Source organism: Macrobrachium nipponense, chromosome 3, assembly GCF_015104395.2.
Source record: "Macrobrachium nipponense isolate FS-2020 chromosome 3, ASM1510439v2, whole genome shotgun sequence".
NCBI lineage: Eukaryota > Metazoa > Arthropoda > Malacostraca > Decapoda > Palaemonidae > Macrobrachium > Macrobrachium nipponense.
The window spans coordinates 51,601,725-51,624,951 of NC_087202.1; the positions used below are offsets into that span (position 1 = coordinate 51,601,725).

General features: G+C 37.0%; 1 protein-coding gene across 1 annotated transcript in view; it reads right to left on the reverse strand.

Annotated features, from left to right (window-relative positions):
* Positions 1-18,716, reverse strand: part of LOC135221771 (chitin deacetylase 1-like) — a 33,544-nt gene extending 14,828 nt beyond the window's left edge. The window contains exon 1 of the mRNA XM_064259591.1: positions 18,548-18,716. Coding sequence (XP_064115661.1) covers positions 18,548-18,701 — 154 coding nt within the window. The 5' untranslated portion in view covers positions 18,702-18,716. The remainder of the gene's footprint in view (positions 1-18,547) is intronic.
* Between the last annotated feature and the right edge of the window lie 4,511 nt (positions 18,717-23,227).

Here is a 23,227-nt window from a genome sequence, read left to right on the forward strand (position 1 = left end):
CTGTTTCTCCGCGACGTCTGTTGCTGCATGAAATTTGTATATTATCCTCTGAGAGAATCAGAGAGATACGCAGCTTATAGGTGCCCCGAGGTCGTCAGATTGAGAAGCAGGATTAAATTTAACGGGTCGCCAGAAATTCTCGCTCCTCGTCGCTGCCTTGTCTGGTTTCACTTTCAACAACCAGTTTCTCCGAAGATCAGGGCGACGAAGGGACGGATGATCGCGGACCACGACGATGACGACGACGACGAAGGAGCTTCTCGGATGACTCTGATAACCCTGTAGGCTGTTGGGAATATAAAGTATTGCCTGCCTTGTTCTCTGTTAGCGTGTAACCAAACAAACTGTAAAGAGATTTTTTCCTATAAAAAATAAAAAAAGAGGTTTTTAGTCACTTGGAGTGCGCAGGTTCTCTTTGTGGCATATTTTCCAATGACAATTTTTCTAAATCCAATTTTCGTTTTTTTTTTCTTTTTTATCCTGAGTAGACGCCAGTTCCAGTGTGGGAGAGGTCTGAAAGTTTTTATTATAATTTTTTTTCTCGTCTCTTGAAAGTAGGACGTTACATTGCGAGGATCCTTGAGTTATTTTTGGTAAGATTTACTGTTTTCTCATTAATTCTGTATATTAATACAAGCGTTATTAGTTTATTTGTTCATCTTTAGTTTATTTGTTCATCTTTGATGAGCAAGCTTGCGTTTGAGCTGCAAGAATTGTGTTAAGTGGAGAGAGAGAGAGAGAGAGAGAAAGAGAGAGAGAGAGATATGGGGGGTTGGCGGTGGCGCTGGAAGGGTGACGGTGCTAACGGTACACCGTCTTCACGAAGCTCTCGACAAAAGTTAAGGTGAATATTCCTTTCGAAAAGTTTGGAATAAAGTCGTTAAGGGAAGTGAATGCCTGCATTCAGAAGCCTTCCCTTGTCCCTTTCGCCTGTGCTACTTTCCCTTTTGGAAATCCGCTCTATGTATTGGTACTTCGCCGCCTTTCTCTCACAGAAGAAGGATTTTGTTGTTAAAAGGACCCCACTCTCTCTCTCTCTCTCTCTCTCTCTCTCTCTCTCTCTCTCTCGTCTCGTCTCTCCTCTTTCTTCAATCTCTCTCTCTCTCTCTCTCTCTCTCTCTCTTTCACGTTTTTGGGCGAATAATGCCTTTTCAGTGAGGGTGAGCTTTATTATCAGTAAACTACAGGGAGTTTTTCGTCAGGCAAATCTGAAAGAATGAACAAAACTCACAAACACCCACCGAGTACACATCTCGTCAGGCGCATGGCGTTAAACGAGTCAAGTTGCCTCGTGTCAATGCTGCAGACATGTGCGTCCATGAATAAGACGGTCAATTATTCACTCAACATTGCATTTCATTATTCTTTGTATTGTGCACTCATCAATTACGAACGTTTCGTTATTGATGAGTATTCCTTACCTGCTAAAAAAGACTCCCACTATTATAGTGCGGCTACTAATGGATTGAGTGGTGCCTGTCAAGTTATGTAAATACAGTAATAGTGTAGTTCATCTGTTGTGGATCTTCATTTGGAAATTATTTTATTTTAGTTATAATTTGTTTTTTACTTTTCAAATTTGTTTTATTTTGTTTTTATTTGGAATTGTTTGATATGTAAATGTTTCATTGTAAATTGACGGGCATTTTAGAAGTTCTTAATGAATATTATACACGTTTTTTGTAATTTGATACGTTAGTGAAGCATTTTACTTTTTTCATCCGTAATCCTCTCCCTCTATAACTTTTCCCGTATCGGGCTGCTTCTCTGGCTAAAACCCTTCGGCATCTGTTAATCTGTTTTTAAACTAAGATTACATCTTGGGTAATGGTATTATCATATGCGTCATGAGATTGGATACCAAAATGCCCATGGTCAACACGGTGGCCAACGCTGTTGGGTGTTACATGATCACCAAATCATGTACAGATTAACCAGACGTTAATTTAAAAAAAAATAAACTTATGATGATTTCTACGAAGGGGCAAATTCAATATCGCACAGTGTTTTTCTCGCTCACCCAAATATGAGCGAAGACTTTCTGTTATTCTTTCTGACTCTTTGATCCGTAAATGGAAGTGAGATACCGTAGCCGTTTTCTGATGTCTTGATAAAGTTGTTGGTCACGGCTGGGCTCAAGGTACACTCTGTAACGGTAAGTCCTCCGTTAAAAGTTGCAGAATCGTTTATCTAGCATCACATCGGCTTGGGAAGAGCCCAAGGACTTTTTGAGCAGACATCAAGGATGTCTCTGAGAATAAGTGACATAACACTGACTTGCTAGTATTTTAACAAAAATTAATTTAGAAACTACAAATTAAAATAGTCTGACACAAGTAAAATGATTAAATTGTCACTCCACAAGCGTCAGGGTAGGAGGTTCACTTGGATTCCTTCCACTTTTTAACCAATATTAAGGGATGAGGTTGCCAGACCCATGCCCGTTTCCAACGTGCGTGCTGCCACCACTTTCACTAATTTCTAGGTGCTAATTGATTTTTTAGGTTGATACAGGAATAGCGGAGTTTTCAGGGAATTGGTCTAAATCACTTCATCCGTCTTGATCAGGCTTAGGTTTCGCTAGTGAAGTTAAGCGGTAAAATGTTAGTTTTTTTTTTTTTTTTATAAACGGAGGCCGGCAAGACGAATAACTGTAAGTCTAAATTGGAGAAGGGTTTTACTATTCGTCGCCAAGTGAGGCGCGTGGCAGAGCCGGAGCTCTTCGGTTTCGGAACTTTCTCCACCGTCAGGGGCTTCAAGGTCAGCAGAAGAATAGCGGATCTCCTTCACAGTATTAAGAATTCTCTTCGCAAGAATTTTGTTCCTGGATTGCCTAATTGCTGTTTGTGTCAGCAGAACTCTCCGGCATTGTTGTCTTTATCCTAATAATAATAATCATAATTATAAAATAATAATTTGCTCATATTATTGTTCAAGCAGTTCTTGGTTTTGGGTATAGAAATCGATACTTTTTTTTATTGCGAAAGAAATCATGAAAGCGGTACTATGCGGAACGTTTTCATATTTACATCCATTTTAAAGGGTTATAAAACAAAATTAAATGTAGATGCAATGTGGAATGAACAGATTCGCCCGTGACTGAATTGGACTGAAATGAAATTGCTAAGAATTTAAGCAGCAGAAAAGTGCTTTGTCAAAATAAAAAGTTATCCTTGTTTATAACAGCGTGAGGATAAGATTATGTGATGGAAAGTATTGTTTTGAACAGGTTATATATAGCTTTTGGGCGAAGGGATAAATGCTTGACGGTTGCCACTTCTTGTTACTGCTTGTTGCCGTTCCCTTATCGTGTGGGAGGTCGTGAATTCGCGAGTATGAAGATAGATAGAAAGGGGTACAAGCGTCTCAGCGGCGTGGTTGGTATGGTCTTAGTCTGCCACCTCGGTGGCAGGGAGTTCAATTCCCGGGCATTCTTTTGAGGGGTGAGAGATGTGTATTTCTGGTGATAGAAGTTCACTCGACGTGGTTCGGAAGCCGCGTAAAGCCGTTGGTCCCGTTGCTGAATAACTACTGGTTCCATGCAACGTAAAAACACCATACAAACAAACAGAAAAGGTACAATGTCTCGTTTTCTCTTTTGGAAGGAAGGATAAAACTTGTTACATAGTCGAAATTCTTTACCTGGTTTTAGTATTGCTGGCATAAGCCAAGTTAAATCTAAAGTAATAACAACAACAACAATAATCTTCCTTGGCCAAGGAGCTGCGTGGACGAAAGACGTATGTGTTTATGAATCCTAGTCTGAAAGTACAAAGGGGCATTAATTTCTCGGGGAATCCCTAGCTCTGAATGGGCGAAGCCATTATTACTTTGTGATTTTGTTGTGGAGCGGGACTGCATATTCCTGCTTGTTCATGACCATATCCTTTCGCTTTGTGAAGGAAAAGATGAGAATGAGAATAATATTTTCCTTTAATTATATTTTCCGGATTTGAAATGCATGCTGTTGGGATCCCTCTCTTTCTGTGTCGTTTGAACTCAGTCAGTTTGGCAGATTAACGAATAACCTCCTATAAATCACGTGTCCAGATCATCAAAATTGTAGAATATTGTCGCTATTAATGTTTTTGAGGGCATTATTTTGATTAGATTCACATTTCACTGATACAGGACAATAAAAGTACTAGCTCAGACATTGGCCCAGACACAAATAAAAGGGAAAGTTCAGATTGCAGCACAAGAGAGAGAGAGAGAGAGAGAGAGAGAGAGAGACTGGCAACGGTAGTCGAGAGGAAGTTACCGTGTGCCGGCAAGGTGGTCGTATCAGCGAGAGTTTCGGCACGTCGGAAAAGGTTAAGGTGAGATCAATTAACGACCCGTCTGGACTTCTGGTCGGCATTGATGGCAGTTAAAAAAAAAATCTCGACCAGCGTTTCTGCTGAATTGAGAGAAAAAGAGGCCCAAGAATGTACTGACTAACAATGACGGTGCTGAGTCTTAATTTTTACTCTTTAAGATGAAGATGCTACTACTACTGCTATTACTACTGTAATGAAAACGATAGTTATGTGCATGTATTCTTATGGAAAATACCTTAGAGGCCTAAAGAAGATCTAAGCAAGCATCTACAGAAGGCAATAAGGTATGTGAGATATGAGAATAAAAGACCGTAGAAAACTACAGCTACTGCTGTTGCTAGTAATGGTAAAACAACAATAATAATAATATTAATATAATAATTAGGTATGTCAAGTTTCCACCATTTATCATACTGCATACTAGTATTTGTTGTAATCTTGGAATATTCTTTTGTCTGCAAATTGGCCATAAATATGAGCATATATTACATGCACGTGTGTGCGTATAAAAGTAATTTTCTTCCGACGTAAGAGTTCATACAATTATAGAGGTAAACTATGAGCAAAAGCGTATGCGCGGATGAAAGCTTATTGAAATATGGCCAAAATAATGCGACCGCAGGTGCAGAATATTTAAGATTGGGGCCAAATATTGGACGACGGGTCGGAAATATACTACCGTGTAAATATTTGACCATGATGAGAAAAACAATGAAAGTTGCCCTGAAATATGTGGCCAAAAATATGACATTTGTTGAAATGTGGCCGAAAGAATGTGGCAGTTGCTAAGAAATAGATTACAATGTCGCTAAAGACATATGATCACGGACTAGAAATAAAATTAGAATAAAAAGTATGTGACCATGGATGAGAAAAGTTGTGATGTGACTACGGTTGAGAAAGTTCCTCGGATTAGAGATGCATCAAGAGAGGGTGGAAAGCACGTGGCTACGGACGACATAACGACATATATATATATATATATATATATATATATATATATATATATATATATATATATATATATATATATTTATATTTATATGTATCAGAATGTGACTCAAAATATGTGATCATGAATAAAAAGAAATACGGTTTTAGAATATGATTACAAGTATAAGACCACGGACGAGAAATATTTTGATAATATGGCCAACAGTCTATGACTGTGTGCAGATATATAAAAATGTAGCTAAAAATATGGGAATTCCAATTCACGGAAAAAGAATATAATGTGATTGGTCCCTAGTGCACAGAGACACCAGAAATATCATTGAAGGCTTTTAAGATCAACAAGAGACAGCCGCACGAGGTACCTGCCCTTGGCATATCCTGAATAAGCAAATTTCTTGAAAGCAAGATGAGAAAGTGAGCATAGATCCCGCACTTCAGAAAAATAAGAAAAGGACTGTGTGTAATAACGATAAATTGGTTTTCACATCTATCGCATTGCCTACTATTCAATTTTCCTTACAGTCACTAAGGGAGGACTGCAAGTACTTCACCATATTAGCTGCTTTATAATGTAATGCAAATTTTATATATATATATATATATATATATATATATATATATATATATATATGTGTGTGTGTGTGTGTGTGTGTATGTTATATATATATATATATATATATATATATATATAATATATATATATATATATTCAAACATACATAAATACTTATATATAGACTGCCTCAGTGGTGCGTGTTTTGTAGTTCTTTTTTGTGTTCTTGTCTGTCTCTATATTGAGTGTGTTTGTTCGTGCGTTTTTACGCTCTTGTTGGCTTCCATGAGGGAAGAGAGTGAAAGTACTAGCCATGAGTCGCAAAGGTTTCTCAGTTTTAATCATAGATATTTACTTTCCAAACATCACGTAACTTTCTAGCTTTCTATTTGTGGACTTGTTAGGTTACCCATAGCTCAGCCTTTTACTTATGTGTCATTTCCTTAAACCCCTTTTTACGTTTTGAATTATTGTTCTTGGGCTGTGGTGAAAGAAATAGTTTTTTCATGAAATCTACTAATAGAGATTTTTTATGCCTTCTCAGTCTCTATGATCCATAAGCAACATGAGCGATTGTACTGTCTACAATTTCAGTATTGCAAACAAACAAACAAACAAACAAACAAGTAGCACAGCGCTTGTGCCTCTTTCTCTCTCTCTCACTCTTTGTCTGTGTTTTTGTGTGTGTATATATATATATACAGTATTTTTTCAATATATATATATATATATATATATGTATTCACATTTATAAATATAGTTTAAATATATATATATATATATATATATATAGATATATATATATATATATGATAGATATATATATATTATATATATAATATATATATATATATGATAATATATATATATTCTATAGATATATTTATATATATATATATATCATATATTATATTACATATATATATATATAGTAAAGCGGTGGATGTACATATAGATATGTATTTATATCTGCACAGGTGAGTGGAGATCCTGAAACTTGTTTTTGTCTTCAAGAATAACTTTGCAAACGAGAAGCACAGGCCCAAAAGAAGTAGCATGTGCATGCGCTCTTGTTCACAAGAATATGCATTAAGACGAGAAAAAATGTGGAGAAAGCACCCCCTGAATGGGAAGTTCACTTCGAGAGTGGGAAGCGAGGCATCTCATGCGGAATACAAATTTTTTCTTGTCAACCCCTTCATTGTTCCAGCTCTGCTACATTGAGGTGTCTCTTCATGCAGTGTATCAGTTGAATATGTTTCCACTTTTGTTGTTAATTAAGTATTGTCTTTTGGATTATATTTCATTTGTCCTCACTAGCCACAGCTTTGTCAAGTTCAGTAAAAGCTTCTATTCCCACGTTCATATTATATAATATATTTATAAATATATATATGTATATATACATATTCATACATACATACAATACATACATAAACTAATACAACTCATACCTAAACCATACAATATATATATATATTGTATTTACATTTCTTATGTTTTTTTGTATATATACATATATAATATATATGTAATATGTTAATATATACCTTAAGTATAATATATATTATATATATATATGTCTATATATATATATATATATAATATATATAATATAATATATATATATAGTATATATATACACATACATACATGCACACAAGGGTTCAATTCCACGGTTGGGAAATGACCAAGATTGGTTTCTTTGGAAAATCCATCGTCCCTCTCCTGACCTATGCCGTTAGTACCTTGGGTTAGCTGTGGTGGATCGCAACCGTGATGGAAATGGGAATGGGGATGAACCTAGCAACTTTATATTAAGTCACAAGTGATCGTTTTGTATTGTAAATTGACGGCTGACTGCATTAATTTACCGTCTTCTATGTACCTCCCTGAATGGCCGGTTTGAGTCGAAATAAGGATAGGTACAATTAGATATGGCGAATTCGATATCAATGGGCATTTGTAGCCTAATATTTGGAAATATAAAGTCATTTGAGTAATGAGTGAATATCAATATATATAAGCATTCGCACATTATATACATATATATGTATATACATAACATTCGTATAATTAGTACGTTACGCACTTCATAATTATGTGTGACCTTATTTCTTGTTTACTGCTCCTCCTGTCACAAAGTTGTGATATGAGATCTTTTTATATCCGTAAAGGAAGAAAAGAAAAACTCATTGGCACTTAAGACTTATACTTTTTGCATGAACATAAACGGCAAGGAAAGTAGACTAATAAATAGATGACGGCAAACTTTCGAGGTGAAAGTATGAAGACCCATATAGATGGAACGAGAAGATAGAGGATTTCTTCAGAGATTCTGTAAGATCCACTAACCACTGTTGCCGTTGAGGTTGATTTGGAAACGAGCGAGATTTTTTTTTTTCTGTTTTGTATACCAAGGCTGATAGAGCAGGCATCGTTATGCCGCAATATTGCAAAGACTTGAGGTAATCAAGAAGAACTTAATGAAGGAAGGAAAGCAAGTTGGTTCTTACGTCCCGTTATTTATGACAGGTCCTTTTCCTGAAGGCTGGAAGAAGTGTGTGTCAAGGGAGCGGAAGCGTTGCAGTATGCGTTTGGTCACCTTGCCATTAGAGTGCACGCAACTCGGCTAACTGAAATAGGAGTTGTGCTTTGTTCTAGTTTTGCAATCTAGAGGTTTAGTTAGCAGTCTAACGAAGTGTTTTCTCATTTTACAATGGGCAGTCTGTTTCGTGGAAGCTTACTTTGCAAGTAATTTTTTGCCTGGCCATAAATAACATTCATTCAGTTTATGAATGTGTGTTCATTTTGAATAATAATAACCGTTTTCCAGTATGGCCTTGAAAGTCATCTTGCTTATTGGTAATGTTTGATGAAAATGGAAAAGTGAACGAGGTCTGGAGTGCCTGCTGGATTTTTGTCCCCGAGTTTTTGATGGCGCTCTCCCAGATAAATCATTTCCCACAACAACTTATTTCCTGTATAAAAAAAATGGGTTATTACCGGTGTAACTTCCCACTTTTTGCCGCGTGAGACACCGCTATCCTTAAAAGCCCTTGTCTACAACCTCCTCGGCGTACTCCCTTCGTTCTCCCTCCCTCCCCCTCTCCCTCCCTTTCCGTCAGTTCTACGCGTCGCCCCTTTCCCGCTCAATGCCACTTGGGACCTCAGAGTCACTTTCCACCGACAAGAGACGTGATCTGTTGCAGCGAGAGAGAAAAACTTAAAATGATTTTCTCTTTATTTTTTTATATGATAGCGTAAGGGCCCTTTCATGAGGAAATGTATTTACCTTCTGCGCGTAAGGACCCTTTCATGCGTGATGAGGCTGCCTGACAAAAACCAAGAAATTCGAAAGGAAAATATTTTAGATGATGTCCAGTTTTAATGGTTTTCTTTTGTATAGGATTGGTTTCAGCTGTTTTAGCAGACATTTCTGTGATTGCTCTCTGTTACTGCTTCCACTTTGCTTAATCACGGAAGCCATCACTAATTCACAGCAGACTATTCGGTAGAAGCTTGCCAGACAAGTTCGTGGCTTTGCAGGGGTTTCCAATAAGGGTGTATTCATAATAATAACAGCAGATATATAAAACGTGGAAGTAAATATTGGTCCTTTTGGGTTACTTTTCATTTGTCATTTCAAGTTTTAAAGATTGTTTTTAACAAAAGAAAAAAAATAAATTAGTCTGACCCTGGGGAAAACAAGTCACACATCATAGGCCTTCGATTTTAACCCTCCCAACCCCAACCCCAACACCCTTTTCCTCATCCCCCCACCCATGCACTGTTCCTCGTGGACCTTGGTGTCCAAATGAAGTATCTCGGAACTTAGCAGTTTCCTGCTTTTGTGGCGACTTACCCTTTACAGAAATTTTTGCTAGTTCATGTACTGAACGTGGTCTAAGTAAGGCATGCACTGTATCTATAGTGGTTTTTGTCTGCAAGTTTTCACTTTCGTAGAGGCCATGAAGGAGAATTTAAACTGCAGTTAGAGGGACTTGCATACCTTCGTGCCTGTTGAATAAAACGCTCTCTCTCTCTCTCTCTATCTCTCTCTCTCTCTCTCTCTCCTCTCTCTCTCTCGCTTCTTCTCTCCTCTCTCTCTCTCCAGTTTATATATAATTATAATTAAATATTATATAATATATATATATAATATATTATTCTTATATATATATGTCACACACGTATACATACATACATATATACCAAGCTCATGTCCCTGCCTGTGTATAACTTTCCCTGCCTCACGTGAAGTCTAGATGGAAAATAAGATTTGGTTTCAATATGACCGAAAAAAATTATGGCATTCCATTATTTGCAATAATACATTACCGAAATATAGTGATATATAGTGATATATGAATGTGGGGAGAGAGCGGCTACATATTCCTCGCTGAGCATCAATTACGTACCCATTGCAAAGACGAAGAGCCCTCTTTAATTAATTAAATTCATAAAACTCGAAGAAAATCAAATTCGCCCTTGGTCAGTTACAGTTGCTTGAAGAATTAATATTTTTTTTCCCATTTCCTTTTTTGGTTTATCCTTGGGCAGCTGGCTGGTAGTCAAGCGAGTGTCGTATGTAAATTAACGAATATCTTTTGGAAAATATGACTTGTTGTTGTTAGTGCCATTAATTGTTCCGTGGTTCGTAAGAGTCTGAGAACCTAATGAATAGCCTCAGTGAGACAAAAGGGAGAGTTGAATGACTTGCAGGTGCATTGATTGTAGTCAGATATTTGTTGTTTGATCAGCTGAATTTCTTTTGCACAGGTTATTTTAATGCTGACAAAGGCATCAACAATAATCATGTTGCTATATATATATAGATATATATATATATATATATATATATATACGTATATATAGTGTATATGAATCATTATATATAATATATATATATATATATATATATAATATATATATATATATATATATATATATATATATATATATAGTGATATAAATGATCTAGATGAAATGTTTGCATTATATTATACTGAATGATGTACTAGTTGTAATAGTCTGTAGGAAATATATGTAAAATCCACGCTTAATGTTTTGAAGAAGTTTAAGTTGAGAAATTGTGACATTTGAACCAGCTATTTAAACCAGCTTGTCTTTTGAGAGCAGTGGGTTATGGGGTTGGGTGCATATGCATGGCCCAGATTTGATATTCATGGGAACGCATTATCCCGTGGTCAGCTTCCTCACTATGATGGGTAATAACTTTCTGAAGTAGTCTAAATTGGAGTCACCGGTATCGGCAATGGATATGTACCATCAGCTCCGGAAAAAACAGATTTTAGTAGAAAGTTCCAAGCCGCAACTACTGCTACATTTTTGTTTTGTTTTGTTTGCAATTGCCCATGGGACTGTCACTTCAGGGAAAAGGAGGTCAAGTAGAGGAATAAGCTGAAGGAAGTGGCAGGCCGCCTCTTGAAAAAATCCGGTAAAACGGGTGCAAGGAGAAAATTCGTCTGGCAGCAGAGGAAAAAGAAAAAGTCTCCGCTCTGAGAAGTTAGAAGTGCTTTATCAATAAATGTCTTGTGTTTGTAAGTTTAAAAATTTTGCAAGAAGCATCTTTCTACTAGAAGGCTAACTCCTCTTCTTAACCGATGAACTCATCAGCCTACAATGTGGTTTAACCGCTATTTTTTAACCAAACAATTTTTTTTTTCTTTATCAGGAAGGAGGTTAACTGTTATTGTTACTCAAGAAGTCGTTCGTGTCCAAGATGAATATTTACTGTTAGACAGTGAAACCAAACGCAAGAGGAAAGTCGAGGCAGATTTTGGGAATGCAGTTTCTGAAGGTGATCACGTTGTAGTGAGGAATGTTGTTCATCATCTTCCTATTTGAAGTACTCTATATTCATTTTTGTACTGCAACCATCTTGCAGTCACGAGCGAGAAAATGCAAAGGAACATGTTTAATTGACGTAAGTAAGTACGTTGCAGCTGCAAAATTCTCATCAACTGAGAAAGGCATAAAGTATGATGATGATATACGAACCATTTTATGGCTACCGAAATAACACAAGTAAATTTTATGAGGATCACCGAGGTATGTTTGTTGATTGTGATTAATATGAAGAGAAAATGCCATACGTATTACTCATTACCTTATAAATAATATTTTTAAAGACAAATCCCTGTTGATAGTTCTCTATAAGAAATTATATAGGAAAGTATATGAATTATATACATATGCAGTGTTGCTCATATTTTTGGATTAGCCCAAATTTGCTGATGTGTACAAGCTTTAGACTTGGGAGTAAACTTCCTCGCTTTTTTTATAGTAGCTATCGAGCTCAGATGAAAAATTTTTACCCAGTTTGTTTGACGATCTTTTAGTCACATTTCAAGTGTCCGCAGAACATATTTCTATGTAATGCACAATAATCATATACAGGCTGTGGTCATTGTAACGTGAGGGTTGATATAGGTTAGTGTTGATACAAAAAGACTGATTGTTATTAATAAAAATAACTTGTGACTCTTTTGGTATTAGGTACTGGAGGGTAAAATATTATGAAAGCTCAAAATTAGGTTTTACATAAAACTTTAAGATTCTTTAAGTCTTAATTTCAGAGCGATTTTTAGTTCGTTTTTTAATGTTCCCTAAAGCATCTATTACTTTCTTTTAAGGAGTAATTTGCAGCGTCAGGATCGCGCACTTTTCAGACTATCGGCATGTTGTGCCTCAAAGTACCGGTTCTGGGACTGTGGCATTTAAAAGATAAAACGAATTCGTTTAGGATGTGACCAAAGAGTTTAAATGTTCTCAGTTGAGCTCAAAATTTTGTAAAGTCATCGTATCTCGTAAACAATAATTGTGTTGTCGTAATGGGCGTGATATGAAATAAATGCAATTCAATCTCGTCAACTCCTTCATGGTCATGCCTCCATTATTCTTTCTCCTTATTTCGTTTAATTGTCTTTGATTTATGTCTTTTCACATGTTGCATTCGTCTATATTCATTATGATGTTGGTTCACTTTTTTAAATGTTTATTTTTTTATTTATTTATTGTTTCTTTTAACTCCTAAGATTGGTCTTCCGTTGAGTCAACCGTTGCTTCTCTGGTCAAATCCAGTTCGTTGAAGGTTATTTTTTAACCTTTCGACACAACGGCGTTTTCCTTTGCACCAGTTGAGGTCTTCAGTTTTATGTTTTTCTCCGTTAGAACTTCCTATCTTCAGTCTGGGTACTTTTATTCCTCCTTTATTTTGCTTAGGCTGTCTTCGTGACTTCAAGAGTGTTGCCTTTTATAATGCTTTCATTTGCCCACTTACTTCCCGTGGTCGGTTGGATTTATTACTTTAAACCGGAGTATTTGTTACCAAGAATTGCTCTGTTTTGTACTATAAACTATTGTAGCATTAAGCATGGTCGCCGATGCCTCCTCTTCACTGATTTAGCTTGACTTAAGATTAAAAACGGGAATCACAATAACTACGGTCACTGATGCGTAATTGTCATTGAAATGATACTTTTTCACCTAAGAACTACTTCTTTTTCATTCATTGGTCATAGCTTTCAAGGGCCTCTTGATTATAGTAAGCTGACCTTTTCTCGACAGCTTTTTACGCTTCAGACTTAGCCAACCCACGGATAATGTGAGGAATTCGCGGGTTGGAGAGTCCATTGCTTTGATCGGTTCTTCTTACTTGTTTCATTCATGAAACATTTAGTTTAGTATATTTCTTAACGGGAAGGTTTATCATCATTTATGAAGGGAGCTCTATTAACTCTTTTCTAGTACTAGCTGCTGAGCTTCATTGGAGTAAGGTATCTGTCATTGTCTCTTTATGCGCAGATTAAAAAAGACTGGAGACAGAGAGAGAGAGAGAGAGAGAGAGAGAGAGACGACAATACCGGTATAGAATTGAGCAGAGAGAGAGAGAGAGCGAGAGAGAGAGAAGGGGGGAGAAGGAGAGGAAGGGGAGGGGGAAGAGAGAGAGTCGCTGACTTTGGCATTCACTGAATCGTAATTTTTCTTTACCTTTTACCAATGATGTTTGCTTAAATTGCAATAGTTTACAAGTCAGATTAACCAGCAGGTGCAAAAAAACGTAAGTTATACTCCTTGACATTAGTAGAAAAATAAAATTTTGTTATTCATCACTTTTCTTCAATATGAGTAAGACGTCTTATCTTTGTTGCCTCGTAAATTATAGAATAATTATACCCAAAAATCGAAGGCGCAGTTTGGTTGTTGTAGTATAAGAAGGAAAAGATTCGCCTTTGTTATAAAAATAACAGTTGTTTTTCCAGAGTCACGAGTCGTCTCCATGTCATATGCGATGTTGGTTAACCCCCTTTTTTTTCATAATCTAGTCGATACACGAATGTTCTCATGGGAAACAATTAAATTTTTTTAATGTTTTAGAACAATGAATTATGTAAGAATAAGTAATTTGTCGATAACTGCGGTTGTGGTGACGCCATTTTATAGCACCCAATCAATAGACAATATTCGATATAACTTAACTGTCCAAGAGTCTGGCGTTTCTTGTCTCAAGATTCGGTCAAAGTCCCAGAGGGGGAGATGATGCAAGGCTGGCTGAGAGTATGTCATTTCCTGCAAGTGCTCTTTCACTTCTTAACTTTTTTATAGTCCTAAGAGAGAGATAGAGGTGGGTGGAGGATTGTGTGTGTATATATATATATATATATATATATATATATATATATATATATATAATATATATATATACACATACACACACACACACGCGACCGGGCGTTTATTTATATATATATATTATATATCTATATATATATATATATATATATATATATATATATATATATATAATATACACGTACACACATATCTATATATATATGTATATAGATATGTATATATATTATATATATACATACACATATATATATATATATATATATATATATATATTTATATACACACACACTATGCAACAAGATTATTACTGATGCCTTTTTCAACATCAAAATAACCTGTGCAAAATAAATTCAGTTAATCAACCTACATATATAATGTGTATGAGAGAGAGAGAGAGAGAGAGAGAGAGAGAGAGAGAGAGAGAGAGAGAGAGAGAGAGAGAATGAAATCTTAAAGCAAAAAAAGCGAGTTGCTGTCTTGGATTATAGCTACAAACCTGTCTATAATGACCCCGTAGTAAAGCTCATGTCAAGGCTGCCAGTTCGAACAAGTCATGGGCATCAACCCCGCACAGGTCAGAGGGCCATGCTTGAGTAGGTCACCTTCTTGCATGCGGTCACGATTACTGTTATTCGCTTGCCCTGGGGTTGGATGTGGATAGTAATAGTAGTAATAGAAGTATTATTAGTAATAATAAGATTGCTGATTTATCGTGTCATGAATATCCATGAATTGTACATACTCAATGAATTTAAGACTATTTTAGTTTTCCCTATATCTTTAGAAGTTTCTGCTTATTTAAGGGTGTTGCGTTGCTATTTTAAAGAAATCTGTCAATTCAGCAAAGAGGGCGACGTCCTTAAAAAAGAATTCACCAGTTCATAAATCGTTTTCTTTGTGGAATCTCGCATGATAATGCACATTCAAAAATACTAACGGATTTATTTTATTGGATTTTGTTGCTTTTGTGTGTCACGGCCTAAGTTCGTTTGTTTCGTCCATAAACTACGGTTTAGATCTCCCTGAAATGGGAGGAACTCTCATACTTTTATATCCTATGGACAATAACAAGCTCTGCCGACGAAATTATTAGTCTTTTGGTAAATAATTAAACACCAATAGGTCTCTCATCCTATTAAAATAAAATATCTTTGTTACGCATTTTTCAATGAGTTAACAGATTATTAAGCTATGTTTTGTCTGTGAATAAATACACATTTGTTTATTGTATACCAGTTATTAGATTAAGCTAATCGTGAGCCATTGCCACGTCTTCGACTCCTTGAGCAGCTAAGGAGGAATATAATCTAAATAATCCAGACCACTTACTGAGTATATCTTTTGTCCAACCCATTGAATTTTTGAGGAGCGTACTTGCCTCCAGTGTATATATTGTTATTGGTTGCTCATGTAGTAATTGGAAGATAAAACCGTCTTCCAGGAACTTTGTTTACAATACGTTACGGGTACTATGTTTAATTATTCATAACGGAAAGGGGTTAATAGTCTCGCTTCACTGTCGAGAGACCCAGTAATCAACTCGGGCAGGGGTAAACGATTTAGGCCCATTTCCTGAAAAATCTATTAGGCATTTATTGATCCAAGTTGCACAATATGTACAGCATGGGTTAGGAAATTCACCTTAAAAGGCTTTCTGGTGATATCTCGGGTGTGTGTGGGTATTATATATGAATAGTATATGTGCATACTAGGGAACATCCATTAGGCACTGGAAATATGGAAGATCTTTGGCAAGCTGCAGATCTCCGTTCCATTTTAGAAAGTGAAAGAGAAGAAGAAATTCCATCTCTGAGTTTACCTAGTTAGAAAGTGAACTGATTGATGCCTCCTTAACCAGTTTTTCCGTTGAGATTGGAAATTTAATCGACCATAAAGAACAAAGCGCAGCGGCAGAAGTGCTGTGCTGTGCAGGAACTCGTCAAGGGAAATTTCGACTCCTAAGGAAGAGGAACTTTGGAACTTTGGAATCATTATGAAGGATGGTCGTCCTAAATGTCAATGAACGGAGATTTCACAGGCGTTGTTATGTGCCTACTCACAAGTTCACACGGAAGCAATATGGCATAACTTGCAGACTTAAGGAATAAGTTTAGATATAAACTGAAATAGAGAGAGAGAGAGAGAGAGAGAGAGAGAGAGAGAGAGAGAGAGAGAGAGAGAGAGAGAGAGAGAGAGAGAGAGAGAGTTGAAAATCAACCACCTGTTAGGCACATGAGGTTGAGACAGACATGTTTTCCCCTTCGATCCGTATGTATGGGCTTATGATTCTAAACAAACTCTCAGAAAGAAACCCAGTTTAAAATGAAAGGACGTTGTAATATCTAAAGCGATTATTGCTCTTGCAGAGGATCGCAATCTACAGCAATGCAGCCTAGATAAGGAAAAGAATATTGGTAATTATGAAGGTCGTGGTGATGGCTGTGAAGAAAGTTGCAGAATATAGATCTTTACATTTCGTTGGTAAGAGAAGTAAATTATGAAATGGGAATTTTAATGGCTGAAATCACTTTAAAAATATGATTGCTAGAACTGTGATCATGTGAATGCCTCCGTAATAATGATAACTAGAAGGTTTCAGGTAATAATTATCACATGAAGTTCTGTTCAGCAGGGATCGGTAAAAGTACATATGGCATTGAAATTTATAACATTAATAGCAATAATCACACGAAATTGCGTTAACAGTGATTACGTCAGGATTTCTTCAACAACGATCATGAGAAGGTCTCATTAATAAAGGTCACTTCAACAGTGATCGGGTGAAGGTCGATTAGGTTTTAAATTTAGAAGACAACAAGAACAGTGATCATGCTAAGGTTTCCGGCTGCAAAAACTCCGATATATCATTTAACAATGACCAAGTGAAGGTCTCTCCATCACAGCGATCACATGGAGATATGAAGGTCTATAAGAGTGGATGGAATGGTTGAAGCTGCAGCCAGGAGCCTGTTGTCGTCAGGGTGACCTACAACGACCTCCAGCTATAACAGAAAACCGGTTGTATGAAGGTGCCTGTTACTCGCTGCCATTTAGACGGGGTCGAATTTTTTTTTTTCCTTAGAGAGAGAGAGAGAGAGAGAGAGAGAGAGAGAGAGAGAGAGAGAGAGAGATGTTTTGCCTTTCGATGCAACGCGCTGTTTTGTGGCGGATCTTTGTTTTGAGTTTTCGTTCCCTAGTACTTGCGAGCCAAACCGATGATTCGCACTCTCGCTTTCATTAAACGAAACTCCGAATAGCGATTGTGTGCGTGGGTGGAATTTGTTGCTTTTGCATACTGACATTGCAGGATGGAATTGGTTCAATATTCTCGTCGATTACCGTGATATTCAGTGCTCCTGTCCTATCCAACCCAGACAGCATCAAGGAAGGACGTTAAATATGTTAAGGGGTCCATATATTAAACCGTTGGAGAAGGCGCACTTTGGTATCTGATTTCATTTTATAAGAGAATAGAATTCATGAGGGAATATCTTCCTATTTGTCTGTGCACAGGAGGTCAGGAACACTTCAGCAGTAACCTGAATGCTGTGTCAACATTGCAGATCTATCGACTGCAGCGCCTAGAAGATAATTCCACGAATAACAACAGAATTTGCAAATATTTTCACGAAATTCTTTCATGAAAGTCTTGCTTCATTAACCAGTGAAGGCTGTGTTGATTGTGAATTGCTTCTGTAATACTTTTTAAAATGCCTACGACAGTTATAAGCCTTAATAATTACGTTTAACATGTCCTTAGGTATTGACATACCTCTTATTTTTATGTTTACTAAACAACGATTAAAAAGTAGTGTGAATTTCAGATAAGCGCTGTTTTCTCACATATTACACAAGAATCCATATTACACGCTCAAATACCACGGCTCAGTGAAGCGGCACACTTGAAATGAAGTGAAAGTGATCGCTTACGTAAGTGACAGCCCGGAAGGAGAGAAGAGTTATAACAGATGCAAAAGAACCTGAATAGTCAACGGAAATTTGACGCATTCATTGACGCCCGTAATTCTATAGAGAGAACGGAAAAGCACTTTAGACTCACCCAGGATCGAGAGAACGAGGAAGAAGAAAACTGCGGACGGCGGTGCGTTCATGGTGGTGGCTGGCCGCTGTCTGACGAAGCGATCTCGGCTCTGGAAGGCAAGCGGCAGTACTCGCTGGAAGAGCACGTAGCTCCTCGGATACCTGGAAGCCATGATGTTGGGGGGCGGGGATGGGGAGGGTTGATTACCTCACCCACTCTCACCTCTTCAGGCATTCTCCTTTTTCTTATCCTCCTCGCCTATAGCTCATATGTTATGTCCTCTCCCATTCACCTCTTCTCCAGATCTTCCTACTTTTTCAGGAATTCGTGTCTCTTCTTAGTAATTTTCATGGATTTACAAAGGCCATTATCCTTTATTTTCTTAATTTTTTCTTCCAGGTGTTTTGTCCTTATCGTCAGCTGTTTGGGCAGCGGTATTACATTTAATTTTTGTGTTTTCCCCGGTTTCATCCTCTCTGTTCAGTTTTTGCCTTGGTTTTCGACCTTCCCTTTCCTTCCATTTCAGTCATTCCTCAAGCTGAGCGCTCAGTTGTATCTGTTGAAGGGTTAAAAACTGTTGCTTGGACATATCTATACTTTTGTCACCTCACGTGTAAGCCATTCTTCCTCTCATAAGTTTTTTCCATTTTTATCAACATTTCCATTTCACTCTCAGTCACGTAACTTTTTCATTTGCATCCAACCCTTACTTTAACGACCTTCTTTTCTATCTTGGGATCTTTTTAAATTTTGGTGTTCACAGTCTCTAGTAGCATCCAATAGCTACGCGGATATGCTATTGGGTGACTTGTACAAACTTTATTACTTGGGAGCTCTTTGGTATGTGTGTTTAACGCTGACATGCTATTGGGTACGTTGTACAAACTTTCACACTTGGGAGCTCTTTGGTATGTGTGTTTAAAACTTCACTGAGTATGTATTTCTGTCTTTATGCCTCTCGCTCTCTCATCATGGACTCTTGCTTCATTCAATTCATCGACCTTTCTTTACACGATAGTGACTTCTGATCTTAAAACCGGCGTCAGAGTATCTCTTTTTATAACCCCGACTTCAGGAATGGTACCATTGTTTAGAAATGCTGCTGGTTCTGCGCTTTGTTTTGTATTACCTTATTAGAGGTCGTTGAGTGTGCCCTTGACCTGTGGTATAGACATGGCACTGACCTTTGTCGTTTCATTCCTTTTTCTTTTTTGATTAGGTACGCAGTTGTGTCATTTAGAGCAAGAAATTCTAATTACTTTTTCGACAAAGCATAACGGTAGTAGTGTTGTTGTTATTTTTTCTAACTTTGTAGCAAGGAAAATTAAGTTTCAGGATGACATGCAAGTGTTCTTATTGGCTGAAGGACGACGAATTATTCCTGCCTAAGACCTTTAGAAAAATAAAGATTAGGATTGTAATATTTCCCATTTATTCACCTCTCTCTCTCTCTCTCTCTCTCTCTCTCTCTCTCTCTCTCTCTCTCTCTCTCTCTCTCCTTCCTTCCTCTTCCTTGTTATAACATGAAATTTTGTTCAACCTGCTGATCTTGTATAGCCAACCTTCTTCAGTGTCCATGAACCCCTGGCATTAGCTTGTCGTGGAAGTCTCTTCTCTTATGCTTTTAGTTTAGGATATTCCAGTCCTGGCGTTGGCACCTATTCGAAAGGGAACCAATGGTGCTATTAGCATAAAGTAACGGAAAGTGGAAAGTATCTTTGGCGGATTGTCTTTCGAGAATTTTATTGATGCTAATGCTCACGCTGATCTCCTCTCTTGTGCTTCTGCTTATAAAAGAGACAGATGCGGGTATGACAGCTTTTTGGGTTTGAATAAGTAAAACCTGTTCCTTAGGCTCAAATCTGAAGCTAAACAAACAGTTCATAGTAGGTTTTTAATGAATTTACAAATTTATATTTCCATGTTGGTATATTCTTAAAGAGAGATGAGAATTATATTTTTACTTTGCAGACAACATATTCAATAGTGACATATTTTTAATGGTTTAGGCTCCATACGAGTTAGTTCAAGGCCAGCAAGATAGTCTGACTTTGGTAAACAATATTTTTTATATATATAAATAAAATCTTGATTCACAACTAGCTCCGGGGTTTAGTGCCGTCACTGCACCTCATGCGTTGCAATGTAAGCATTACTTAAGGTTCTTTGCAGTGCCCCTTCGTCCCCTAGCTGCAACTACTTAGATTCCTTTTACTGTACCTCTTTTCATATTTCATATTATCTTTCTTCCATCTTACTTTCCACACTTTCCTAACAATTGATTTATGGTGCAACGCAACTGCGTGACTTTCCTCCTGTTACACCTTTCAAACCTTTTCACTATCAGTGTCCGTTTCAGCGCTGAATAGCCTCAGTTGCCCCAGTGCTTGACATTAAGCCTAAAACCTATAAATCAATCACTTAATCAATCGGTCAACAATCAGCTAAATCATATAGCTTTTGTAAATTAATTCTATCTAGTCATGCAGCGTGTAAAATTACAAATATTCAATTCATCATTCTTTGTTGGGATTCAGCCACTGAAATCATACGTGTTTATCACAAAATAGCTTGGATGTAAGTAATTTTTTCGTCACAGAAAAATGGTAGTAGTCTGTATTAAGTTTCCATGACGTCATCATATGTATTTAAGTAATTTCTAATCATTGGAATAATGGAATTACTATTACAAGGGGAAAGAAAAAATAACGGTGACTGAAATTGTGTAGTTTATCCGAAAGTATTGTACACTAGTCTTGTGTGAGCGTTCCTTAGGCTTCACCATTACTGTCCTGGTACTTATATATGGGCTCTCACGTTTTGATGTAAAAGACAAAAACTGCAGTCACCAGCACTCTGGCAATTTTGTGTCATATTTAAGTTAAGCAAGTCAGTAAGAGAAATTTGCCTGTATCAAGCATTAGCAGTTTTAAAAGTAGTTGCTAGAGTTGATGGCCTTGTGACGCAATTTATTCACCTGATATCTGTTCTTTGTGTTGCCTTTTACCTAAAATGCGTCACAAAATCAGAAAACGTATAGTTGTTGCTGCTAAGTCAGTGCTGTATTGCTAGGGTGAAGGTAGTTTATTTTTACATTGTAAGTTACTAGGGTCAGAAACATGAATCCCTTTAATTGAAAATTTAAGATATGACGTATATGACGTATTATTTTGATTTAATGATCTTAGACTATTCGTTTTTTGTTTCATTAAAAGAGGATGTATCATAAAACTACTTGAGTCATTTCGCAAGGGAATGTGATCTGCATTTTAAGGCCAAGGCCAGGAAGTTTATTGACGTAAAAGTTAACGGGTGCTTTGAACTGTTTTCCGACATGGGCTGGAGTTGTACATACGCATTAAATTGACTTACGTAACCCCTAAAAAAGTCAACAGACAATAAAAAAATCAGAACGAACTACTGCTTGCTTAGTGTGAAGAGACTAAAACGGGTAAAGGAAATTTGCATTTTGTACTCAGTTTCTTATGGGTAGATTCCGAAGATACTGTAGGTCAACGGGTTTTCGAAGTAATATTGACCGCAACTTATAAAGGCCCTGCGCACGCTTTACGCATTTTGTGTCAGACAAATAATTAGGTTAAAAACACTAATGCTCTTCTTTCATTTTCCTGTAAGATTTGCTTTAAGAGGGCTGGCAAATGAAACACCTTTCTCTTTAATTGATACCTGAATTATTAGAACGGTATACTATAGTAGATGCACATCAACCGTGCATCCGATGTCTAGGCCAGTCTCTTACGACGCTCCTGATTGGCTATTGATAATCCAATCATAGGACTGGAAACTCTCAGTCTCTCGAGAGAGTTCACATTGACAGGATGTATGTTCCACCTGTCCTGAGGGATGCTTTTGAAAGAAGTATTCGTCATGAGGTGCCAATGTGAACTCGCTCGAGAGACTGAGAGTTTCCTGCCCTGTGATTGGCTTATCAACAGCCAATCAGGAGCGTTGGGGACTGGCCTAGAAATCAGAAGCCCGGCTGATGTGAATCTCCTATAGATGTACTTGTAACGTAATCAAATCCCTGTTTTTGTACGTTTGATAAAGATCCAGAAATTGAATGAACATTGCAACCAAATTGAGATAGGTATCTACCGTTGTGATAATTGCAGTTATCGTCTTAAGATTTTTATGGACTGAGATTTCACTAGATTAAGAAATTTTTTTGGAGCAGAAATAACGCAACAGCCCTTAACTTGTCATCCAGAATGAGGATATACAAAGTAAAGGTATTTCGAGATATTAGTCTTTGACAATGTTTATGTGGTAATTGGTAAAGATGTGCTTCGTTTGGAGAAAAACTCTTTTTCACTTACTAAAACAATAAATAATAAAGACATAAATCAAAATCAATTTCCTTTTGATATCTTGAGAATGCTTGAATTTTGCTGGGTATGATAACTGGAGGAAAGGACTCTAGAGCCAAGAATAGTAGTGAGATGAACTTTCGAATTAATTCCTTCAAGTGTTCTTTCGTGAATACTGTACCCAGGTACTTGTTTTTTTTTTTTTTTTAGTTTTCTGTAAAAGAAAACTTAAGATGGCTTTGTCCGTCCGCATTTTTTCTGTCCGCCTTCAGATCTTAAAACCTACTGGGGCTAGAGGGCTGCAAATTGGTATGTAGATCATCCAGCCGCCAATCATCCAACATACCAAATTGCAGCCCTCTAGCCTCAG